At 36.6% G+C, this 27,070-nt stretch overlaps 1 protein-coding gene across 7 annotated transcripts in view; it reads right to left on the minus strand.

Moving 5' to 3' along the window:
• R3HDM1 (R3H domain containing 1) overlaps positions 1–27,070 on the minus strand; it is a 185,661-nt gene that overhangs the window by 10,537 nt on the left and 148,054 nt on the right. For all 7 annotated transcript variants that reach the window (XM_036743015.1, XM_036743009.1, XM_036743011.1 and 4 more), the window contains 2 exons: positions 20,335–20,492; positions 15,925–16,076 (listed from right to left, as the gene is read on the minus strand). In XM_036743015.1, coding sequence (XP_036598910.1) covers positions 15,925–16,076; positions 20,335–20,492 — 310 coding nt within the window. The remainder of the gene's footprint in view (positions 1–15,924; positions 16,077–20,334; positions 20,493–27,070) is intronic.

Raw genomic sequence — 27,070 nt, forward strand, 5'->3', positions numbered from 1 at the left:
CAAAATAATGAGGTAATGTTTAAAAGAATTTCCTGAAAATGCTTATCAAGAAATACAAGGTGCTCATAAATAAAAATGACGAATGTACTTCTTAATGAATGGTATGGATTATATACCTAAACAACTGATATGTACTAATCACTGATATAACTAATAATATGATTCTTTTAAGTACATCCTACTGGAAGCCTGATAAAAATGATGAAAAATTGTTAGATTAAGCAATTTATACACACATTCCTTTTTTTTTAAAAATAACTTTTTTAGTAACTTCTACCAGTGGAACCTGCGGCCTCGAGGCCACATGTGATGCTCTAGGTCATGAAGTGCAGACCTTTGAATCCAAACTTCACAGAACAAATCCCTTTAAAAAATGATTTGTTCTATAAAACTTGGAATCAGTCAAAAGGCCCCACCTAAGGACCAAGAAGGCCACAGGTTCCCCTGTAAGCTAGCCAATTGCAACTTCAATAATTTGAGATCTATGGTACTCTGGTTGTCATTAACCTTTGTTTTAAGAAATCTTTTCTTCATAGAAAGTCCAAATTCATAGTGTAAGCAAAATTACCAGGTAAATTAAAATTATCTGGAACTATTTTCAAGAAACTTTAAATACTTCAGAAATACTTATTTATCAACAACTTACTATTTAAAATAATCCTCATATCTATTAAAGTACTCTGATATTTCCTGGGCAAGTTCAAGTTACTGTATATACCTGAATGCCACATAACTTTACTGCTTTAAAAAGTTCTATAACAAAAACTTAATTTTCCCCAATTAATGTGCACTAGTGAGTTTTTACTGAATTCTGCCAGTTGCAATCTACTTCAATTCAATAGAAAAACCCAAAGGGAACAGTAAAAGAGTGTAAGTGGAGAGTCAAGCTGGTAATTAATTCTATGAGCAAGGCTTCATCTTGACAGAGGACCAAAATATTACCTAATTTGTTTTCTACAAAGACCTTCAGCAGAGTTAGAAAAGGTTAGATAAAAAGGAAAGCAAAGCAATCAACCTTTAAATGACATTCTCAGTGTAAAGTTTTAAGTATTTTAGTTATACACTAGAAAAAGCTGACATTACTGCATATAGGTATGACATCTAACATTTCTTGGGAGAGGATGAAAAGAAAGGGAGAATTTTTAAAATGTAAAGGTCCAGGTCTCTCAGGGACTTCGTATTACATAAAAAATTAATACAACTCCTTAAGGTTTTATGTTATCTTCTTTGAAACCCACCTCCCCACCCCCCCACCCCCCACCCCAAATGATCACATGAGGTGAGTACCACAGAAATCACATGAGACAGAGAAGTGAGCGGATTTGTCCAGGGCCAGATAGCTATTATCAGAAGTAGGACTGGAAACCAGGTCTCTCCTGACTCCGAAGTCCAGCATTCTCACCACTCTTATCTAGGCTGCTGGATCTAAGAGGTTATCAAATTAGATGTTTCCTCTCAAGACACAACTTATTCACGTCTGATCACTCTGTACAACTCCTGTTCATATTCTCCCATAAATTAACCACAGGATACATTTCATAAAAATTTTATCGAATGTGCTAGAAACTTTTTTCACTTTCTCCTGACAAAAGGAAGATATCAATGAAGCCCTCAAGCTGTCTATCGTCCCTTGCCACATGACCCACCCCCCCATCTCCTGGTATTTTTCATGATTTTAGGGTAGGCATGCACAACATATGGCCTGTGGGCTGCTTGCAGCTCACCAATGGATTTTGGGTGGCTCTCAAAAAATGTAGAGGATGTAAAAGACAGTAAAGATGTAACGAATACTTTGTCTGTGCCCTGCTTAACCCGCCTTCCACTAGTCACTACTGTGCCTGTCATGTAACTTGGCAGGCAGGTTGTCACTGTGTACTCTATCCTGTTTGTCACAGGACCCACAGCAACCAGCCACCGTCAGTTTGTCTCTAGTCAGAGAGGAGCGAGAGTTTTATCTTTTCACTGTGTTTTCGGTTGTTACTAAATGTAAACAGTAAGAAAATGTGAAAAATGTATTAAAACTTGTACTGCTTAGCAAAGCATTTTTTTTAACATTAATGTGATTTCACAATAAATAGAAGTCAAGTAATTAGTGTTATTAATTAATATTAACTGAAATTTACCCTTTCTTTTATGTGGTTTATTTGCGAAATAGTTTAATCATTAATTATGCCTTTACTTGGAAAGTGAGCCACTAGAAACTTATCTGTGGCCTGAAGTTTAGCTTATTTTAATTTTGGCCCCTACCTCCTGCCGAGTTGTGCAGGTCTGCCTTAGGAGGGTTCAAAAAAGTCAAATGTAGAACACTACTGACTCTTCTTGCTACTTCTGCTAGGTATCTTGTCAAATTTTTCAGCAGCCACACATATCAATTGCATCTTTAGTGGATCAATGGAAATTAATGACAATTTTCTCATAAATGGGTCTCCTGTGACGGTTAGGCATTCCTCTCTCCCCTACACTTAGGAATTGCTCTTGTTAGAAATTCATCCCTATATCTGAGAAAACACCAAATATAATAGGAGTTTTCCTTCTGATATCTGTCTTATTATACTGTTGTGTAGAAGCTTTAAATTTTAATATATGTGAATATATTCATCTAATCTCTGATAATGTCATTTTCTTCAGTATTCATAAACTGATGACTTCTTGGCTAGAAGAGGTAAATGGCATTCCATTCATATTTAGTTTTTTAAAAGAAGTTTAACTCTTCAATTTATTTTTATAGCATATGATAGGAAGAGGAATTCTTTCTAGGTGATGAGATCCTCCACATGCCCCTGTTTGCAGATGACATTGTGCTGACTGAACCAAACTCCAGAATTACTTAATCACTTCTTTAATCACTCACCTGAGCTTAGCCTAATTATCCACAAGCGCAAAACCAAGAGGGTAAAGAGTGAAGGCCGACTACCGTCATGATAAGCAGCTGGCCCATCAATACATATATCCTCAATAGGCACTACAGATGGACAATAAATTGGGCCCAGAAAAGTACAGGTAATTTGTGGAACTATGCAGTACTTTTCATGACCCAAGTACATTCTTCACAAACCCCAAATTTTAAAACACAAATTTTTTTTTTATGGTGATGCTCTATGACTTTGAAATATGGAATACCATAATCTCCAAATAATCAAAATTGTAGATCACATGAAGGACAGGAAAGTATACAAGGCACCAAAAAAGTGGTCAAGGAGATTGTAAGATGTGAAAAGGAGGTGGCTTGCCATGTCACTGTTGTTTGTTGTTCATCCTTCGAAAAGAACCAATGACATCATGAGGGTGATGTCCTGACTTACAAATGAACTGGATTTAAGTGAGGTGGAGCTGAGCAAAGCTATCAGGCTCATTCTCTCCTCCAGAGTCAAAGGAACCCAGTGGTAAGACATGTCAAGACTGGTGATGGCTTGCTGGTCATGTACAGAATGAGGGATGACAAATGGAAAGCCTATACGATCAACTTCTACCCATTTAATACCGGGAGACCTTAACATAGGGCTCCAGTACTTTTGGTAGACCTTTCTGGAGATTTCTAGAAGGGCATGGAGAATAGGCACAGAGGATTAGAAAGAAGCACTCATAACAATGAGACTATAGATCTACACTTTAAGTACAGTATAAGAAATAAGTTCAGGTTCATTCTTCTCTATACTATTAACCACTTTTCACCTTTATTAAAGATCCCTTTTCACTTCCTCATGTTGCCACTGCCAGTATCCAGGCCTTGATCACTGTACTCTTTTAACTACTGTAATAGCTTCCTAAGTCATCTTTCTGCTTCCAGCATCTATCTCTCCAATCTAGCCTATCCTAAAGTCTAGGTTTGACCAATGTGATGTCTTCATATGATAAATTTCAGAAGCTCCCTATTACTGTTAGGGTCAAATTAGGTTTCCTTAATAGCATCATCTACCCCAAGTCTGATCTGATCTTATCTGTCAGTGTTCTCACTCTTTTGTTTACCTATTAGTATACTTTAGTATCCCTCAGTAAAACAGAAATTCCTTAAGGGACAGGACAGCTTGTTACGTTTGCCTTTGCACCTCCAGTGCCCAGTACAACATGCCTTAGACATAGTAGATGCTTAACAGATGCTTTTAAAATCGAACTGAATTTCCTTGGTGTGTTTTCTCATCTATCAAATAGTAAATAACTGCAGGATTCTGATTCTACTTGGGGGATCTCTGTTCTATTAGTCCATTTTTAGTTTTAATATTAATCAATATTGGCAACTTTTACTTTTTAACATGTCTGAAATCTGGTAAAAACTTAACCCCAATACTCTGTCATGCTTCCATACTCTGATGTTTAGATTTCCTCACACAAATATGCTGCCTTTATATATAGTGCTACTCTCCAACTCTCCACCAGCCTTTTACTTTCCCATCCAAAGCCAGAGTATTGTCATAAGTTTTAACCCACTATGTGTCAGTGATTCTTAATCAGGTCACATTTGCCCCCTTGTGTTAGGACCTGTAAGTTTTCTTGCTTGTTGCCTAAACTTTGGTTATTTTTATATGAACACTTAAGGATTTGAGTTTTTATTTTGCTCTTTCCTTGGTTTTTATCTCCTATGAATTCATGGATATCCCCGCTGTTGTTGTTCTTTATGTCTACTGCCTATAGTTTCTAATTTGGGGGGGATACACAAAGACAGTATTTTCCACACCCCTCCTAACCATTTATTTAAATTTAAAACCCGTTTAAGCATATGATAGTACCTCTGTATTCTACCTTGATCAGACCCCACTTGGAGCTCTGGGTTAGTGTCCACAGGAAGGTGAATGGGATAGTGAAGGGCCTTATGTTAATGTCATGAGTACCAGTTTTAGGAGCAGGGCATGGTAAGCCTGCAGAAGAAAAGTGGGGAGGGACATGGCTGTGTTGAAGTATGTGAAGCACTGACATATATAAGAGGGATTGGCCTTGTTCTGTTTAGCCTCAGAGTACAGAACCAGGAGAAATGGGAAGTTGCAAAGGAACAAATGTAGACCTGATGCTGGGAAGGCTGGTAACCTTGCACAGCCCTCCCTTACTCAAATCTGAGTCAACTGCAAGCCATGTCGTCATGGTCCTCTTTGAAAATGAAGGACAAACACGACCTGTGAGTAGACTGAGCTGCCTGAAGGGAGACCCAGCCAGTTGGGTAACTCAGTCTGTCCTCTCCCTCTACCTTCTCCTCTGCAAAGGAAGGTAAATTTTGATGACCAGAAGTTGCCTACTTAACTTGGGGTTTACTGGCTAGGTTCTTTCTTTCTTTCCTTCCTTCCTTCTTTCCTTTTCACTCTGAAGCTCAGAGATTGGGCCACAATAGGTCCCTGCCCAAACTCCACTTAATGGCTGTATTTTGGGCCCTCCTGGCTTAGAGTGAACGTCTTTGGTAACTGTTTCTCTTTGGAACAGCAACCCTAAGGGTCTTCTCCTCCCACCTTGATTTGAATTATTAAGAATCATATAAAAGTAGAACAGAGTCTGGATGAACACTTGTCAGGTACTTTTGGGATGGGATGGACTAGATAGCCATTTATGTTCTTTCCAATTTTCAAATCCTGCGATTCTGGGTTGCAATCTGCATGGATGAAGGGATGAGATCATACATCTATCTATTGTGGAGCACTGGAGAATTTCTGTAAGCCATTTTCTTACTGATCACATCTTTCTGTATAAGAAGAGATGGTGTTGACATTTTACAGGCAAATTTTATACATTAGGTAAACACAGAACTGTTCTGAATGTCATGATGTCTCAAACAAAGTATAATTTTCATGGTTTCTGGCAGTAGAGAATATCTAGAGTCCAACTCTATAGTAGCCTAAAATTATAGTATATTTTAAAGTCAGAATAATACCCAGTATCTCTGTGCATGCAGAAAACTCAGTATATATTTCCTCCTCCTGGTATTACTTTTCACTTAACTAATTCCTGACAGCAGAAAAATTAGCACCTGTCAGAAATAATTCAGACTACAAATTAAGTGCATATGGATGATGTAGCCTGAGAAAAAAATATTAAAATTTACCTTGTAGATTGTTTTGAATTGTTCATTCATAACCAATTGATAGTGATGTAAAAAGTTTTCAGGGAAAAAAGGGATAAAATTGAGTAGTAACAGCAGAAGACCAGTTATAAATAATCTGCACTTAATCATCTCTTCTGGGTGAAAATATGTACACCATAATATTTTAGTTAGATAATAGGCTTAACATATTTCATGTTGTACTTGAGACCAATCAAGCAAAATACATTAACATCAACATGTTTTCCCTAGTCACAGAAATTATTTACAAAATAATCAATATAGAAGCTGCCCAAGGGAAATGCCAAACTCCTTGAATGTTCAAATTCTTTGCAGGCCATCTTCATTAAGCCTTTTTCCTTCCTAAATCTAGGTCAGCCAAGCCCAGGGGGTGGACTTCCCTAATTGTCCAGGTTATTTATGGCCTGAAGAAATCATTAAAGGAAGGGGAGGGGGAAGTTTGGAAGTTTTCCCTAAACAAATATTAAGCTACCTGGCTACAAAGCATATTTTCTTGCTCTAGTGAAGCATAAATCTCAAAGTCCTATTTTAAACCAACAGCATGGCCAGTAGCTTGGTTTTGGAAAAGAACAATTTTGAACTTAATTTAAAATCTTTTTTAAAGAATAAGGCCTTTATTGGAAGATACAGGAATACAAGCAAAGAATAAAGGCACTTTTTAGTAGGGGCAACAACATATGAACAACAGAGGCTGGATTACATATCAGAAATATGCAGGACTAGGGGCAGCTAGGTGGCACAGTGAGTAGAGCACTGGCCCTGGAGTCAGGAGGACCGGAGTTCAAATCTGGCCTCAGACACTTGACACACTTACTGGCTGTGTGACCTTGGGCAAGTCACTTAACCCCAATTGCCCTGCCTTCCCCCCTCCAAAAATAAAAAAAAAATATAAACAGATTGACTTAATAGAGCAAACTGTTCATGAGGTAGTAACAGCATGTGGGTATATAAGTCTAAGTGGATCTGATTAGGGCAGACTGATCAAGTGGAGCAGATTCTCCAATCACCTTGATGAAATTATAACATATGGGTCATTTTTAGGCCCTGATCAAATTGAAGAGTTGTCCAATCAAAGTGATGTGACACATTGAGCTTCTAGTGAGACTAACTGAAGATATCTGCCACCCTTCTTTGTGGCCTATAAAAGTAGGGCTCTTGGCTCTTGAGATCTTCTTCTTTACCTTTTGAAGAGTTTCTAAGCTTGAGCATTAGGGCAATGGACATTCTAGAAAGTTAAGATTTCCTGATGTAACCTGTTACTAGAAGAAGGAAAAATACAGTCCATCTTTTTCCTATTTGGTATTTTACTTGGAGAGTAAAGTCAATAACTTACCTGTACAGTAAAGATGTGACAAAAATGGAGTTTGCTTATTTAGCAAGCACCAAAATATTTCAGAGGGAGTCTAAGCCACAGGGAGGCAATTACAAGTTTTAGATGAACTAAAATGACAAAACGTTGTCCTGACAATAACTGCAAGTTCATTTCCCCTCTAGGGGAGTGCTAATGGGTTGAACAATTTAGAATTCTGTATTTATTTTTCATGGATTCCTGTGAGTACTTAGCATCCTGTGTATTTTCTACGGTGTGAAATGAAGTTTGTCTTATACTAAATAGTCATCTGGTACACTGAATGTCTATGAAGTATATGAGAATGGTGCCACCCATGTTTGTTAACCCTTAGATATAAGCCATACCAGTTTTGTTTTAGAGACTTTCTAGGATCAATACAGGTGGGGGTAATTAATCAAAGGATCAGTTTGACTTTGAGGAATTAAGTCCTGAAGGTGAGAGCCCGTTTGTGTGAACCCAGAGCGTTTGGCTATGGGTTACAGAGGTCCAGACGATTGTATTCTTCAAATGAAGGTTTACTGATGGTTTAAAATCCTAGATTTGCTTTGTTATTTTTCTAGGCAGCTGGGTCTACTCTGATTTCCAAGCCCTCAGCACAGGTAAGACAGAAAAGGCCATATAAAACTGAAGCCTTAGAATGGCTCTTCCCTTAAACACTATGTGAGAAGAAAATTTCACTTTGCCTACTTGTATTTTCCAGGTGAGTTTTATAACTAGATCCTATAAGGAGCTGGAAATACTTTCGTTCTTTTTCAGGTGTAGTATTTACTGATAGATCCTGAACCTATCAGTTTATTCATTTAAAAAATGAACTGCTTGTTTCTCAACTTGTTTTGCTACATAGTAGTCACAAGGATACTTAAGTGTTTTGTGAGAACTGAAATAAAGCTATTCCACAATAATAAGCAACAATTATATAACACTTAAAAATTTACAAAGCACTTTACATACATTATCTCATTTAATCTGCATAATAACTGTTAAATAGGTACAACTGGTGTATCTTCCTTGTTTGATTGATGAGGCAATTAAGACTCAGTCATCTCATGACTTGCCTAAGGTTATAAAGTGAGAGATCTAGGATTCCAGCTTGGTTCTTGGGGGCCAAATCTACAGCAGCCTTCCAGTATTGTCATTCTCACTGATTAACAGTAATTCCATTTAAAAGGTATAGCTTTTGGTACTATGTTTTTAGCAGATATTTTGCTTATTAAAAAAAATATAAAATAACTGTCAAGTACTTCTGGCTGTGAAACTACACTTCTGTAAAACTAACTGAAGATGAAACAATTTTTTTTTTTTTTGCCAAGTTAATGTACTGGATGGAAATATTTTCCACCTTAGACTAAATTTCTTTTAGAACTAATTTTCCTTCTAACAGAGCAACAACGGAAATAAAACAGACTTCTCACGGAAAAATGATTCAATTAAACAGTTTGCTTTGTAACAATTATTTCAAAGGGTAGATTAGAAAAGATGTGAAAGCAACAGCAAGAAGAAAAATAACAACCATTTAAGAGAAGAGTTTAAAAGAAAAAGCCAATAAATATTAAGTGCCTACTATATGCCAGGCACTGAGCTAAGACATGGGACAGAATAATGGGTACTATGAAGTGCTATAAGTAAAGATGTAAATAGGGAATAAAAAAAATTAGAAAATCAGGCTAAGGAGAAGAAACAAAAACTTTTTTTACATTGTCTAAGTATTCTATGAAGCTTCTGCTGCTTTTAAAAATAATGGTCATATTCTAATAGCATTCTGCTATTTATACACTGGAGACATTTGCAGCAAATGTACCACTTTATCCTTTGTATGTATAAATAAAACTGACAAAAACCATGGGCAACAATGTATGGATAATTTACTCTGAAACCTCTAAGGTGCATGGAGGTGATCTAGGGTTCTCAATATTTTACAAATGTCTCATTTGATCTTCACAGCCCTGGGACAGGTGATATTATTATATCCATCTTACAGATGAGGAACCTGAGGCAATAAAAGGTAAAAAACTTGCCCAACGTCATAGGGCCAATAAGTATGTGAGGCCAGTTTTGAACTCAGGTTTTTCTGACTCCAGGCCCTGCACTCTATCCATTGTACCACCTCATACAGTGATAAGAAATATATTTTTTGGTGGGGGAGGAATGGGAGGGATCCACAGCAACCCATGAAATGGATAAAAATACAAAATGGCTCTCATCTATAAGGCCTTTTATCCCCATAATTCAATTCAACATACATATGCATATACACATCTTGTTTGTGGCACTATGCTTGGTATCGTGCTTACAATGACAAAAATTAAATAGCTCCTGCCCTCCAGGAACTTATATTGAGAGCACAGTCACAGTAGTAGAATAGTAGAAAAAAGAGGCAAAAAATGCTAAGAACTTATTTTTATATCTATAAACATTAACTGTTGGTACATTTACTGTGTGATTTTTATGCAAAGACCAATAGAGATGACATACGATTATCTCCTTTGCCATTGTGAAATGGTTCTATGTCAGTAAAGGATGTTGTATCATTAACCAAAAGGATACTTTAGATGAGTTTGTGTACCCTTTATGCTAGAGCCAGCCCTGATTACCTGCTAAGACCATCTGCTTGTCCATGGGACCTGAAGGGCCACTGGAGCAAATCTTGCCATCCACCTGGTGGCTGAACTACATGTGTTGTTTCTCCCTGTTACACTGTGAGCTCCTTAAGAGTGGGGCCTATTTTTTGGACATAGTACGTGTTTAATAATTATTTTTTCTTTCATTCATTCGTTCATTTCTTGATAAGCATGCATTATGTAAGATGTATTATGACACATAAATAATGACATACCAATGTCATTTGCAAGACATTCTACAAGGTGTCCCTAAAGTCTGGACACGTAGGAAATCTCATTAACATCCCATTAACTGTTTCACTGAAGACTCTGTTGTTCAGTGACTTCTTTTTCTGGTGGATGCTGAAGGAGAAGGTGTACTCAATGAAAATGCAACACACTGGATTGAACGCCTAAAGAGTGAATGTGCTAAAATGTGGAGTTACTGCATCGAGTTCATGTGAATCTTGCAAAGGGCATCAACCTTTGCATCACAAATGATGAAAATCATACTGAAGATGTTATTTGTTAATATTCCAATTAAATAAAATGTTGTTGAAAATTTCTTCATTTCATTTCTTGAAAATATGCATTTCTGCCTATGTGTCCAGACTTTAGGAATACCCTGTAGAGGAAGATGAAGGAAGACTTTCAGCATTGTTGTTCCGTTGTTTCATATTGCTGGATTTGAAATGTGGTCTTCATGACTCCAAGCTCACCTTTTTTATCCACTGACCCACTTAGCTACCCTAAAAACATGAAGTGCCCGGCACATGTAGATACTATATAAACGTTTATTCTTTTCTCCCTTCCCCTTCCCAGATGGCTCAAGCCCTACATTCCTATGTCTATTACCTCAACGTTTTGTTGTCGTCCAGTCATTTCAATTGTGTCTAATTTGGAGTTTTCTTGGCAAAGATACTGGAGTGGTTTGCCATTTCCTTCTCCAGCTCATTTTACAGATGAGGAAACTGAGGCTAATAGGTTAAGTGACTTGCCCAGGGTCACACAGCCAGTAAATATCTGAGGCTGAATTTGAACTCAGTTAGAGGCGTCTTGCTGACTTCAGGTCAGGCACTCTATCCATTGTGCTACCTAACAAAACTGTTATAGCATCCTTGGGACTATCAAGGCCAGAGCAAGAACCAGTTTATGTCCAAAAACACAAAGTGTCACAGAAGGGCTAGTAGTTGATTGAATGGAAACAATGAAAGCTATATTCTTCATTACCTCCCTAATGTAACTTTGACAAGGGATATGGAAACATTGTAAGACTCATGACTTGGTTAACTGGAAACAACACGACACCTCAACATGTCCAAAAGCAGATGTGCTTTCTTTCCCCCAAACCCTCCCATCTTCCAAATCTCCCAATTACTGCTGAGGGCACCAACACATTTCCTGTCCATCAGGCTTGCAAATGAGGTACCATCCTAGACTCCTCACACTCCTATTTAATCTGTGGATTCTACTTTCAACAATGTCCTTCTTCTCTCCAATCACAGTCAGTCTTTCCCCAGTGTAGACCATTATATGCTCAGATGACAAAATGACATACAACTAACTATAGCACTCCCCCCACCGCCCAATTCGAACTCCAGTGACTCCTTATTGCTTCCAGGAACAAATATAAAATCCTCCATTTGGCTTTTAAAGCCCTTCACCACCTGGATCCTTCCTACCTTTCTAGCCTCCTTATACTATATTTCCTTCCACGTGCTGTATCACACAAGGTTCTGTGCACTCCCTGTACTGTTGGAATGCTGTTCTCATGCTTCATCTTTTGAATCTGCACCTTTCTACCAACCAAGTGTCTTCCTTGTCTCCACTACGTGCCTGGCTTTCCTGGCTCCTTCAAGTCTCAGTTGAGGTCCCACCTTCTGCAAGAGGCTTTTCATAACTCTCCCTAATGCTAGTGACTTCTCTCTGAGATTGCCTCCCACCTACCTAGTACATACATTTCCATCTACATGGTTATTTACACGTTGACTCCGTCCATAAGAATGTAAGCTTCTGGAGGGCAGGGACTGTTTCTGCCTTGGTTTGTATCCTTAGCACTTAGTACAGTGCCTTACACATAACTGCTTATAAAAGCTTGTCTACTAGACCTGACCTGTTGATCATACCTGACTAGAAGGAGGAGGAAAAAGATAATAATGACATACAATTACTACTAAGCAATACAAGGAAGTTAGCACCCAAAATGGTGGTGGAAACACTGACTACATAAGAGGTCTGTGTGGCCTCTGGGAGGTATAACAGGACTGTGAATCAAAGGATTCCTCATTCTTATGATTAAGCTGAGTCACATTATGCAATTAAATTTCTTGGATATATCTTGGAAAGACTTCAATCAATCTCAATGAAACAATCCTTACTTGTAAACAGCCTACATTTCAATGCAGGGAAAGAACAATGACATACAAGTGTATATATAATAAATGTAAAATAAATATAAAATAGTTGAGTACAAGGTAGATGGGAAGGAGGGCACTAGCAGCTGTGGGAGTCAGGAAGGCTTTGTGTGGAAAGTGGCCCTTGAGCTGCATCTTGGAAAAAGAAAAGAAATGTAGGAAATGGAAATCTAGATCTGTATGCTGTGCTGGAACCAGACCCTCTACAGGAGGGGAAGGACAGAAAACAAAATCAGAGCATGGGTTCAAGAACTACCAAAAACAATGGAAAACTACCTAGGGAGAAAATGAACCTGTAGAAATCAGAACCTTCTATGAGAAGTTGCAGATGGAGCTGCAAGAAAGACAAGAAACAGATGAAAGACAGAAAAAAGATAGTTGGTGATGTTTTTTTGTATGATCTATCTTCATTGTGGCCCATGGTAGAAGCACATCAGTTGGATGCTACCACATAAATACCTGAGGTGCTCTGTGAGTAAGTGAAAATGACACTTAAGATGAAGCCAAGAATAGCTAAGCTGGACCAAACACATACAAAAGAAATCTGTGCCAGAATCCATACAACTTTAAGGACATTTAGGGATTGAATTTCAAGATATCTCAAGAAGAAAATATTACAAAAGGAAAGAAAAGACTCCAGGCTGCTTCTATCACAATAAAGTACCTGGATTAGCCAGCCATGAGTGAACCACATGCTTTTCTCATTTTAGGAAAATTTTAATGGGTGCAGGTTGTAGAGAGGCAAAATTAGAGTTGATGTAAGGGAAAATTTCCCAATAATAAGTGCTAGTTAAAAATAGAATAGTCTTCCTTCAATAGTGGGAGCGTATTCCCTTTCACTATAATTCTTTAAGCACACACAAGGGAACCACTAAATGGGTACGTTTGTAGACTGAACTCCTGGTCAGGTATGGGTCTGAGTAAATAAACTCTTAGGGTTCCTTCAAACAGTGATAAATATTTTTCTCAGAAATCTAATGTACTATATAACTTAAACTACTGAATATATCATTTATAAAAGAAGGAAATGAGCTGTATTAACATATGAATATCAGTTAACTTCTTTGGTTAATTATAATGGTAGTGGATAGAGTGCTGGGCCTGGCGTTAGGAAGATCCGAGTTCAAATTGGGCCTTAGCCACTTACTATGTGTGACCATGGGCAAGTCATTTAACCCTGTTTGCCTCAGTTCCCTCATCTGTAAAATGAGCTAGAGAAGGAAATGACAAACCAATCCATTATCTTTGCCAAGAAAACCCTACATGGGGTCATGAAGAGTCAGACATGACTGAACAACAACAAGGTGGCAGATATTTCTCAATTAATGGTAATAAGTGTTTAGTAATATGGTCATCTGGCTGCTAAACACTGCTAATAAGTGGAACCAAAATAACTTTCTGTATAAAAGGGTATTATGTTCCATGATGCCTTTAGTAAATTACAAACATTTCTTCATGCAGTCAGTGCTTTTGTTAATTCTCTAACTGGCATGCCTTCACACTAAATGAGTAACTTGAGTTGTTCTTGTATACAATCCTTACAGGATACTAATTTTTTTGCTTTCTTTTTGCTCTTAAATATATTTTTCACTTTTTGTATTGTTATAGCGTGTTCATAGAACAGAACTATTCCAACGCATTGGAAAGTGAGTGATTAGCAGTCCATGATTAGACACAAACAGATAATTAGAGATGTGTCACCCAAAAGCCACATGCAAGTGGCACATCTAAACTTTGGGCAGTTCCAGTTGCCCCTTCAACTTCACTTGGACAAAGTAATTCTATTTTGGCTCATGATTCACATATTAGGATCAACATTTTCCAGTATACCTTCGATCTATTCAGGTTGCGATGTGCCTCCACAGTAGCTAGGCAAAGGATACATAATGTAGATGCTGGACTAATATAAGTGAGAAGTAATAGTCCAAAGTGCAAGTATCTTCTCTCTACTTGTAGAATTTTAAAAACATTGGAGCAGTGACTGGGGAGTAGCTAAACAACTATGGCTCATGAGCGTAACGGAATATTCCTGTGTGATAAGGAGCTACGAATATAAACAGTTCAGAGAAACATGAGAAGACATATGAACTGATGCAAAGTGAAGTAAGCAGAAACAGGAAACAATATTTGCAATGACTACAACAATGTGAGTGGAAAGAACAAAATAACCCAAACTGAACACTGTATAATTATAATGGCCAAAACTAGAACTGAAGAAGATAAGCAAAATGTACTTCCCCTCTAACTCTGCAGAAGTGGAGACTTTAGGTGTGAAACAGTCCTCATAATATTATACTTGGTTGCTATATTTGTTAGTTTTGGCCAAATTAACTTATTATTTTCCTCTCCCCCACCTCATTTTCCTTTTTAATAGGGAGTTAGGTGGCTCAATGGATAGACTGAGCTGGGCCTGGGGTCAGGAAGATCTAAGTTAAAATCTTGCCTTGAATAGGTACTAGCTGTGTGACTCTGGGTAAATCACTTAACCTCTGCCTTAGTTTCCTCAACTGTAAAATGGGCATAATAACAACATCCATCTTCCATGTTTGCTGTGAGGATCAAATGAGATAATACTGATAGAGCACTTAGCAGAGCTCCTGGCAAATAATGCTTCCTTTAAAAAAAATTCTGTAAGGAAGGGATGGCTCTTGGGCTAGGGATGAATTTGGAAAGAGGGTGATGTAAAAACAAAAGATAACTAAAAATTTTTTTAACTAAGGATGAAAAAAGGAATTGAAAATGGATGTACTGTTCTATTTTCTTTGTGTAATAGGCATAGCTTAAAAGAGTGAGGCTTCACTACAGTGTAAAACTCAAGAGTTATTATTGTTAGAACCAGAACTTGTCTTTAATTCTTGTTTGGCCTTCTGTATTGATATGCCAATCTTAGAGCTGCTGTAAAGCCAGAAATAAAAGAAAACATTACAAGTATCACTAGGGAGTTTTGACAACAGCTGAAATGATGATGAATTCCTTCAATGTTGAAACAACGATTTCTAACACAGATTCTAATAGGGTAGGTATGTCAATCCTGATTCTACCACCATACTGGAGACAAATGAGCCATTTGTAATCATTATGACCTGACAGCAACTCTTATCACCTATCACGTCTTAGTTCTCCACTCTATAAAATAAATGAACAAAATGCCAGCTGCCCCTCTGGCAAATTCATACGATTGTCATGGGAGTAAATGAAACAACATGTATTGTGTTTTCAATTCCTTGGAAGAACATTTCCTGATCTAATGCATAATTGCTATTTTTATTATAGTAGACTCGCCAAAGAAGCTTCAGCTTTTTCCATACAACAAAATCTGAAGTACCTGACAATCCCCTCTCTGAGCAATTGCTGGCATATAATATTTTTCTAATTCTAGGTAAACAGAATGAGCAAAAGGGAGAAAGTATGCTAGAAGTAAACTGACCTTGAAATTTGTGGGCACTGATAAGACTAGAGATCCTACCTGACATTGATAAGGCAATGAATAGGAAACTAAAAGAACTTAGTTTGGTTATTCACCTTAAATTGTTTTGTTGACCAGGTGGGATGACACTATAGTAAACTGGCATTCCTGTGGTGGGCATAGGTCCTTGATTAGACTGATTAGGTATTATAACAGGCTGCTGATAAGTCTGCTGAGGCATTCCTTGGGAACCTTGAGGCAGTGAAACCTAAAGTTGGTGGGGGAAAGAAGAAATCCTTACTTTAGAAAAAGAAAGAAAACAATTTCCTCTTACAAACCCTGCTCTGCTACTTTCCACTTTCAAATGTCTGTGAAGATATGCAGCAGCACCTGGGGTCACCCAGATTCTTTTTTATACCACCAACAAAGAATTTATCATTTAACTCATTTGGTTCTTCTTTTCCTTAAAAATTTAAATAAATTACAGTAATGAAAAGACTCATCTAGATTCCTAAACCCAACCAAACACAAAACAATATAAAAAATACCCAGGAGCAACACAATAAACCTACAAGCTAAGATGGTAGAATAGGGTCCGGATGACAATGTATGCCCCATACCTTTTGTTTTCTCATTATTAGATTTAAGTTTAGAACTAAGAAAATTCTTTAACAAAACTTTGGATGTACCAAGTCCCTTAATTGGATTTGAGCTGTACTTACCTTCTAATAATAAATATATTCATTTAGGCAAGTTTAGATGTCAGGAAAATGACATAATCTTTTCCAGAAAAAAGTTAAGTAAAATTTCATTAGCCTCGTTTACTCACTAGACATTTTCTTTATTGGCATGTTAGAAAAAATCACCTCTCAAAAAAAATACAGATGACTTATGCTTTTAAATTCCTAGAGTGCAGGGGCTGTGCCCCTTATTTTTGAGTTCCTTGTAGCACTGAGTACAGTGCCTAGCGTATAGTAACCACTCAAAAAAGATTTACTAAATTTAATAGACCATGGTGGATTATTTCATAATATACAATAAAAGAGGTTGGATTCTTAATTATTTTTTGCAAACAGTAACTAGTGTTAAGGCCTCTCTAAGACTGATCCTATGTTCAAAAGTCTCAACATTTTAATAATTCAACCTTGTTATCTAGTCTTTTTCATACGACATGTTTCTGAAATAGAACTAATCCTTCCCAACTGCACTGGAATTTCTTAATTACCTCACCACTAGATAAATTATCCAAAACAAAATTATTGGGCTGATTTTCTACTCTACATAATGTAACATAATCTAATCTTTCAAGAACGAAAGTAATTTAATATATTTAGGTGGCACTTTTGATTGCATCAGATTTAACATTTATGCAAAGATGATATAAGCAAAATGAAAGACAGCTAAATGATTCACACTATTAGAATAAATTTGTAGCTTAAAGCAAAAGAAAAACAAACTACTAAGAAAGGCATTTCACTGTGCTTGAGACTAAGGGAATACAATCTACTAGGAGAAGGCAATTTTAAAAAATAATTTCTCAACTGAAAGTTCTGCTTTCTAAATTTGCTGTCCAATTCAGTGGCCAAAAGTATAAAGTGGCATAGCTAAGTAGTTTCTATGAGCTACCATTTGCTCATTTGAGATTTTTTTTATCTTCCCTGGATTAAGCGTTAAGTCAAGGGGACTGAGGAGCACTGTGGAGAAAGCTAGGAGTAGGACAAAGGGAAAAAGCACTCATTGGCTGAAACCTATGGGACATGATTGGGGGAGAGCAATGGGGACTGTAATTTTGTGAGGGAAAGGAAGAAAGAATGGAAGGAAGGAAAGAAAAAAAGAAGGGAGGGAGGGAAGGAAAGAAGAAAGGGACACTTATTCTTTATACCTCAAAGTAACCTTTGCTGACTTTGTTCCTAAGAACTACAAGTCTCAGTGCTCACTAAGTGCCTAAAGAAGGCCACTGATCTCATCTGTTTTGTTACATTTCTTTCTTCCAATTTTTCAATGTTCCTGTGATTACACAGTATACATTTCTTATAGGTGAAAAATATGCTGCAATATTTAAAAGGTTCATGGACAGAATAAAAATTCTATTTCTTTATAATTAACTTTTGGATGGGATTCAATATAGAGTCTATGAGACAAAACTGTCCCCTTGCAAACTGCTCATTATCAGAGCTCTAATTTGCTTATGCTATCATTTTTACTGGGAATGCCCTTCCAAATTCCCTCTTCTGAACCAAGACCATCATTTCCTTTAGGACAGTTAAGGAATTACAACTTCTTAAAAGACTTCTTTCTTCAATTCCTAGCTTCTTATTATATTATAATGAATATAATTCATCATCTTTTATACTGCAGGGAAATTCCTTTACATTCATATACTATGGCTTGTTCAGACATTTCCCAATCCATCCAGTTCCTTGCTACTGGTAGTATTAGTACTAATACTAAAGGTATTAGTAAAGATATTTTGGTATATAATTTGCCTTTTTTTTTAATCACTGACCTCTTTGCAGCAAATGCCTAGCAGTAGTATCCCTAGGTTAATCCCTAGAATGGACTTCTCCCTTTCTTAGGATAATTTTAAACCATTTTCCAAAATGGCTGGACCAATTCATAGTTCAACTAACATTTAGTATATCTGTCTTTCCACAAGCCTTCCAACACTAATTACTCCCATGCTTTATCATCTCATTCAATTTTGTTTAGAATGAGGTGACACCTCAGAGCTGTCTTGATTTATATTTCCTCTTATAATTAGTGACTTGGTCCACTCTTTTATAGCCATTAATAATCCGCAATTCTACTTTGTTTTTGAGAGCTGCTTGTTTATATCTTTTGGCTGTCTTGAAATCTCATGTTTCTGATAGTTGCCTACATATTCTGGATATCAGAACCTTATCAGAGATATATGATACATGTGTTTTTTCTTTTTTTTTTAGATGCTGATTTTCTTCATGCAAAAGTTTTCCAATTTCATATAATCCAGATCATCTAGGGTATTTTTTGTAATTGCTTCTATCCCTTGCTCAGTTAAGAATTCACCCCCTAGGCACAACTTGATCTGGTTCTCTTCTAATTTTTAATGACGTGATCTTCAATATTTTTTTAAAAATTAATTTATTCAATTGTCAAAAATTCATTTTCTCTCCTCCCCATCTTTCCCATCCATTGGAGAAAACCAAAACCAAAACCTTGTTATATGGTCAAGTAAAGCCAAATAGTACTTATAAATAGAGTAGCAACATTTGTAAAGTCAAAACTAAGAGTCATTGTTCTGTCTTCACTGGGTAAAGGGAAGAGTCTTTTTAGCTACTGGAGTCTTATGGTCTTTTATTTAAAGAACTATCAATGAAAACAGTTTACTGTAACCATCCTTTCACTATGTCCTTCCATTTCTATTACTAAAATTTAGAAAATACTATCACCAGACTTTCACAGTCAAGTAAAACAAATTCTCACACTGATCATGTTGGAAAAATATGTTTCTCATTCTGTACCCTGACTTAATCACCTCTTGTCAGAAGATGAGTAGCATGCTTCACAGAACATATATTCATTTTGAGTGTACTGTCATATATAATGTAAAATGTTGGTCTAAATTCAATTTCTGCCAGATTTCTTTCTAGTTATCCCAGTAATTCTTATCAAATACAAAGTTCTCTCCTAGGTAACACGTTTTTGGGTTTATCATACACTGGGTTTTAAAATTCTATTACTTCTGATTCTTCCTTGTCAAGTCTGTTCCACTGACCTACTTTTCTATTTTTTTAACCAGTATTAAGTTGTTTGGAAATGCTATTTCTCCTTTATTCTTAATCTTTTTCCCATTATTTTCATTAAAATTATAGAACTTGTGTTCCTCCAAGCAAATTTTATTATTCTAATCCTTTCACCTCACAGATGAGAAAATTGAGACGCAGAGAGGCTCAGTGACTTACTTAAGGTACCACAGTAAGATGAAAAGCTAGGAACTAAACTCAGATCTTCTAACACCATATCTAGTAGTCTTTCCACAGTACCATGCTGTGGTGATACTTTTGTTAAAACAAACAAACAAATAAACAAAAAACAACTTCAACAGTATAAGAGGGAGGTGTGGCCAGAGAGCTAATCTGAAAAAACAAAACAAAACAAAAAAACAAACCAAAAACTTGAGAATTCCAGTAGACTACAAGATCAATATGAATCCACAGTATGATATGGCGGCCAAAAAAAGTTAATGTGAAGTCAGGCGATATGTAGAGATGCACAGGTTAGGGAAGTCTTATTATACTACTATATGCTACTAATGATATTCTTTCTCTCTCTCATTTTCATTGGTAGTTCTTGAAAAAAAAAAAGACCACAAGACCCCTATACTTAAAAAGACTTTTCCCTTTGTCCAAAGAAGACAGAAAGATGACTCTTAGCTTTGACTTCACAAGTGTTGTGACTGTATATAAGTATTGTTTGGTTTTATTGTTGCATTTAAATTCACTTATCTACTTTTCCAAAAACATAACTAATTAAGGTAAGTAACATACCTGATAAGATGGCACCGAAGGGTATGGGACAATCACACCTTGAATTTGATTTCCAATATTGTTTTGTTGGCCACTGACTAGATTTTGATTTTGGGATGGTTGAACTGCAACTATCCCTTGGTAGTTTTGCTGTTGCTGGCTGGGCATAACCTGGTAACCTGTAACGATATGAGGGATTAAATACTGCTTTAAATTTAAATTCATTATGTATAACATTGCATATCTGTGTCAAATATGTTGTCATAAAACAAAAGCATTTAATTAAGACAGTTCATTAGGTGGTAGCATTTTCTTAAACTCTCTTTTCTAAATGCCAGGAATTTAAAAAGTCTATTATTCAATACCTTGTAGAGTTAAATGGTTTATTTGAAACATTCTGTAATTTTTACCACCATAAGTTAGTGACTAAACCTATAAATCTCCACCCTCAGAAATTGGGTCCAGTTTAGTTTTATACAAAAACAAAAGTCCTAGACCACACAGGACCACTGGCACAGAAGCTATAGATTGTCTAATGAGATTTAGTGCCAACTGTCATGGTGCTTAATCTTTGATTAAAGGTCAGCTGAAGTAGCACAGAAAAGAAGAAATATCCTTGACTGCTGAAGTGTTCTTTCTAGAAGGAAAGGCTAAGCTAAGCTTTGAGAAGATGCAGATCTTCTGAAACAGCAAAACAGAAAGTAAACAAAAACTTTAGTCGTTTCTAACTAGGAAGAAAATTTGTATTTGTTACCACACTTTCTCATATATCATAAGCTAAAAGAGAAGCTTTTGCATTTTATCAAGTGTTATCTAATTATTTTTCAGGGCATTTTCTCCACTGCAAACGTGAAAGATAAGTCTAAAATATAAATCCTACTTGAAAGGTGGAAATAGAGGTCGCATAGAGACATTAGGTAAATTGCCCCAAATTACATAGAAAATTAGATTTAAAATATTTGTTATATTTAAAATCTTCTGCAAAGATGAATCCAGAATAGGAGTACCTAAAGTGATTCAACTCTGAAGGAAAAACAGAAATCCTATGCCATTGCATTATCAAGGATCAAGCTATATTGTTAATCCAAGTATCCTTGTCTTGCTACTAGTCTGCAAGGCAAGGGAACTCACAAAGATTCTGTATCTCAGATATTGGTACTCAGAGATAACAGCATCATTAGGCTAGATGGGAAACTTAGCACCATTCAATTAGGCTGCTCAATTATTAAATAATTAAATACAGCATTCATCTACTCTAAAGCTATTGGAGTGGGAATGAGGACAGGGAGAAGCAGTCCTAGGAACCAAGTAACAGGTGTTAAAAGTTAAAATGCAAAAGATAAACCAAAATACAGTGAACTGAATCAGGATTCTATATAATGAAAGGATTTTGTTGAAATGATTTCTGTAATGGATAATCCCATATAAAAACTGCTTTCTTTGTCCTTATGGATAACAATCTATGTGAAGGACTAAATTCTATGATCCTACAAAACTGGCTATGTTGTTCAGTGAATGTTCTTCCCTTTTTGAATCCACTGTAGAAAGTAAACCTAGAGGCAAGAAAAAGGAGAAGCAAGCTTTTCCTAATTTTTTTTGTTCCACGATTATCTTTCAAACTCCCTTCATAATACTCCATACCACAAACGCCCCAAACTACATACATCAACACACTATCATATACACAAAGATCTAGGAGAACAAAGAAAGAAAGGAATGGTGATGGAAAGGGATGGAGATAAAGGTGTGCAAGACACTTCCTCATTTCCCCTATGTTACAAATGACTTTTTCACTAACAACCTCAGACAAAGAAAGCCTGAACTCAGCCTTCTGAAAAGTAGGAATGTTATTTCAAAGCAATGTACACATCACAGTCATGTTCCACTGAAGTAAAAATGAAACAAACAATAACACACCGGTTTGCCCTGTGGAATTTCCTGTAAAAGGATTTCACTTCGTCTATAACAAATTTAACACCATTGCTTTCTCTCCTCAGGTGTTTAAAGTATTTATATCATTTTATCAAGTACTTTATTTACAATTGTGTATGAGAATTAGGGTTAGCTCAAACAGTAATTTGCAAAGGTAAAGTGTGCCTTGAATTCCCTGCTGCTTTATGATATCCTCTTCTATTACTGTTTTGAACAGCTATTTAGATCCTGTTTTTATTTAATTGTTCACATTTTTATGTCTGATTTCCCAAACTAGACTGGAAGCTTTCTAAGGGCAGAAATGATATTATCTTTGTATCCTTCACAGCAATTCATGTATTTATTGTCTTGCACATTTTTCACATATCTAAGTACAGTGCTGCAGAATTACTGGAATATATCATGAAGGAAACAACTCAATCTCATTACAGTATTCCATAGATCAAATCTAATTACCATGAGATACCTGAAGATATCTTTTGAAATTAAATCACATTATCTAAGCACACACAAACTATATTCAAATCGTATTTGAAATTGTGGAAAGAAAATGTTTTTCAAGACTCTGGCCTAAGTGTTGCCTTTCTTTGTATCCCCAGTGGTTAACACAGTGCCCAGCAAATAATAGATACTTATACATGTTAGCTGATTATTTAGGTAGATAATAACTGTAGGCTATTATTTAGGTAGATAACACTGTGTGTGAAGCACAGTATAAAGGTCTTGAGAGTTAAAAAAATATTTAAAATATTCATATTATTCATTTCAAAAGGACAGTCGTTGGCCCTGGTAATGTAGCAAGAATAAGAAATAGACAACCTAAGAACTGTTAATGATGCCCATGTCATGGTATAAGACCTATAGGAGGAAGGCTTCCAGCTCACTGGGTTAATTTTTTATGGCAGAATACAGACAAGATGTACACCAGATTGAAATGTGGGAATGAGTCTGTACCATTAAAGCAGTCTTTTAAAATTTTTAAGTGTCATGAACCCCTTGTGAAGTTTGGTGAAGCCTATGGACCCTCTTCTCCAAAGAATATTTTAATGCCTAATTCCCAATTGAAGGGCATGCTAATTGTTTCCTCATCTAAGTTCATGGACATCCTGAAATCAGTGTATGCATCCAGATCCTTGATTAAAAGTCCCTGTATGGGAGGAAGTAGCCAGTCTGAGGAAATCACTGACCAACTGAAGAAATGAACTTACTAGAGAACTCTAGATTTTTAAACAGAAAATGAAGAAAATTATCACTTCAAATGGAAAGAATATTTTGGTACAATGGGAACATGTGGCCACTCATGATGTCATTAGGAATAACTCAATCGACTAAATATTTATTAGGCACCCTCTCTGCTCACAGTACTCACTATGCCAGGGCTTGGGGTGAATGGGGAGAGGAAGGATACCTAAACTCATAATAAATGTACTTTGATGACTATAATGCAAAATAATAGTCAAGTGCATTCAAGAGGTGAGAAAAAATGTTTTCTGAAGAGAAGATCATTCATTATTGATTTAGAGAAGACTGGGGGAAGGCTTCAAGGAGGAGGTGGGCTTTTTAAATGATGGGCAAGAGGGTAAGACTAATAGATTAAAGGAAGGAAAGATACTGGTCTTGGTGCACAGCAGTGTGAGTAAACATGGAAGTGCAGCCATACAGGGATAGAAAGTAGTCCACTCTGGTACAATGTTAATGGAGTAGATTGAGTTTTCGATAAGGCTGGAGGGTCTGGAATTCCAGGCAAAGGAATCTGAATTTCCCTCAGCAAACAACAGGAAGCCATTTAATAGTTTTGTGTAGAGAATTACCAAGAGGTTTAAAAGTAGCAAATATTTGTTTTAAAGAAAGAAGCTTCCCTTGAGTAATACATTATGATGCATACTGCTTTTGTGGGGAGTTATTTCTTACCCTACCTTAGCCATTAATGTGCTTAGTCCTCAATCATGTATATACTTGGCTAATATATATATCTCTCCTGTAGAGGGTCAACTCCATGAGGACCAAAACTGTCCTTCATTTTGGCTTCCCCAATGCCACTGCACACTAGTACTAGTAGGTACTTATCTATGGTAGGTGCTTGATATATAATTATTGGATTAGACTGGATATACCTTACAAATCCTTTTAGCACTTAGTTTATACTATAGCATATACTTTCTCTTTAAATATTCTCTGTTTCATATATGTTTCATGAAGACAATGATTCTTTTTTTAATCTTCCCATATTGACTAGTGTATTGCTAAGGAATAAGCCCAATAATTTTTTTTAACAAATAATTCCTGCATACTATATTTTTTTGGGAACCAAATTTCTTTGTAGTTCTGTAGATTGTCCCTGCCCATCAAAAGGGTACTGTTCTTACCATACAATCAACTCACAGAATATCCTGTTAGGCTGTGTGATTGGCCCCAGGCCCTGAACCCTTGTTCTGGTTTAATAATATGGCTAATGCATTGACGCGTCAATCTATAAAATATCATTTGTAGCTCTATAGATTGTCCCTGTGCATCAAAGGGCTATTGCTCAAAAATGAGGTTCCCCAGTTTTGATAGTGACACATGTGATCAGTCTACATGCCGGTTTCACTTCTAAATGCTTTTTTTAGACAGCCATTTATATATTCCAGTTATGCTTCCCCTCATAGTTGACCCCATTTCTCAATGGAAATCTGATTTCACATAGTTTTGTAATTACCTCTATATGTTGGGTCCATTTGAGGGGCAGAGGGCTTAGGAACTGTATGGGTAAGAGAGATTGCCTATTATACTTGTATGACCCCATGGATTTTGAAGTACTATAATAATATGATAAAAATGTCATTTATAGGCATTTCACAACTTAGAAACTACTTTCTTCTCAACAACCTCATCAGAGAAGTATGAGCAAAGTGATGATCAGAAATGTTGAGTGAGGGGCAGCTAGGTAGTGCAGTGAATAGAGCCCCAGCCCTGGAGTCAAGAGGACCTGAATTCAATTCTGACCTCAGACACTTGACACATTTACTAGCTGTGTGACCTTGGGCAAGTCACTTAACCCCAATTGCCTTGCCTGCCCCCCTTGAAACCCCCCCCCAAAATGTTGAATAATTTGCTCAATGTCACATGACAGGTACAAGAGGAAGTTCTTACAACAGGCAGAGATTAGTGCTAGACCCTGGGAGAGAAGGAATCAGCCATGCTCCCTGTTCTCACAGAGCTTGTACATGTTCTGACTCTAACTCCACATACAAGGAAAGAGGGCTCTTTGGTGCTCATTATTTTTAATGATTTCATAAAGTAAAGATTATTTGCTATGAGAACTACAGTTTTCAGAAGTGACAAAGAAATGCTTTATTTAGAAGAAAGTCAGTGCCTGGTTTGCATGGAGCCTGTCCTAACAGAAGAAAACCGGCTTTTCCCACATAACCAGTGTTAAGTCGAATAGTAAATTTGCCTTGTGAATCATTAAGATTGTTATTATTAAGCCAGTAGTGACAATTATGGTTCATGCTAGAAAGGTACTTGCTATGGCTCCCAGTAATAAATAAAAATCTGTTTTGAATCAAGCTGCTTACTTTCAACACTGAAATAGTCGTAAACTTTTTTACATAAGTTTTGAAGCTAAAGAAATGATTAAGGAAGGGTAGTGATTAGTTTCACAGTATTCAAAGATATGAACAAAGCAACTTTCAGGGTACACAGTAAAACACACCAAGTGTTATACAGTGGCACCTATTATATTATAGTTAAGGTTTCCCAGATAACTGTCCGATCACTCTAATATATCTGTAACCTCAATAATGTAGGTATTCTTTCCATTGAGACAGACTGCAATAAATCCATGTCTCTCTATCCTCTACTCTTCACCAATTCACCACAAAGGTACAGCCAATGTTCTGTGGGTGGATACTTCTACTATTTCTTAACACTGTGGATATATCAATGGAACATGTTAGTCGGCCATGGGTTCTTCCTCCCTTTTGGTATGAGACAGGCCCACATTTCTCTCATGTTATCCTTAATACCATGTCTGTGTCATTCTTATTTTGCAATGCTGCAGTCTGCTCAAAGCATGTCTCTCTCCAATGCCCTTTGGGTGATCCTCAACTTTAATTCTTCTGAGAACACAGTACTCCAAGACATGTAACCCTACACGTCACTGGAAGAATACTGGTGTTAAAAAGACAGGTTTTTGTTTTAGTGAGGTTGGGATCATTAAAAGTATTGTGCAATTTCCCAGGAGGAATGTAGCCTGTCTTCCTTTTTCAGTTTAACTTTAGGACTAATGCCTAATTGCAGTGCCTGTCCAAGACACATGAACTAATAGGTGACCTCTAGACTGCAGATCATTCTTCCATATGTGTTGTAACCCTCATTAGAATGTGTGCTCCTTAACAAAAGGGACGGTTTTATTTTTCTATATTTATCTCCAGTGCTTATTATAGCACTTTGTGTATAATAAGCATTTGTGGTTTTTTTGTTCATTTATTCATTCAACTATATACCATAGTCTGTACAACAGGCACGCTTCATCTACTCATTTTTTTTTCTGGGGAGATGGGTGGGTCAACCCCTTCCAAATGTTTATGGATCTCTGCAAATCATGGGGTTTGAAGCTAATCACAAAGTACCATCCAAAAAACAGGAGTACTTGGAAGGTCTTACCATCTTTAAGGAGTTCTTCGCTCTTGTTCTATGTTGGACCTACTCCACAGCAGGGGCAAACACCTTTGGGAAGTATACATTTCCTTGTTTTATGTTTGCTTGATATAAATAATCAAAGAGTCAAACCAAGTTATTGCTGTTCTGTCTTTTCAAGACTCTGACATACACATGGGATTAT

This window comes from Trichosurus vulpecula, chromosome 2 (assembly GCF_011100635.1).
Source record: "Trichosurus vulpecula isolate mTriVul1 chromosome 2, mTriVul1.pri, whole genome shotgun sequence".
Lineage (NCBI taxonomy): Eukaryota > Metazoa > Chordata > Mammalia > Diprotodontia > Phalangeridae > Trichosurus > Trichosurus vulpecula.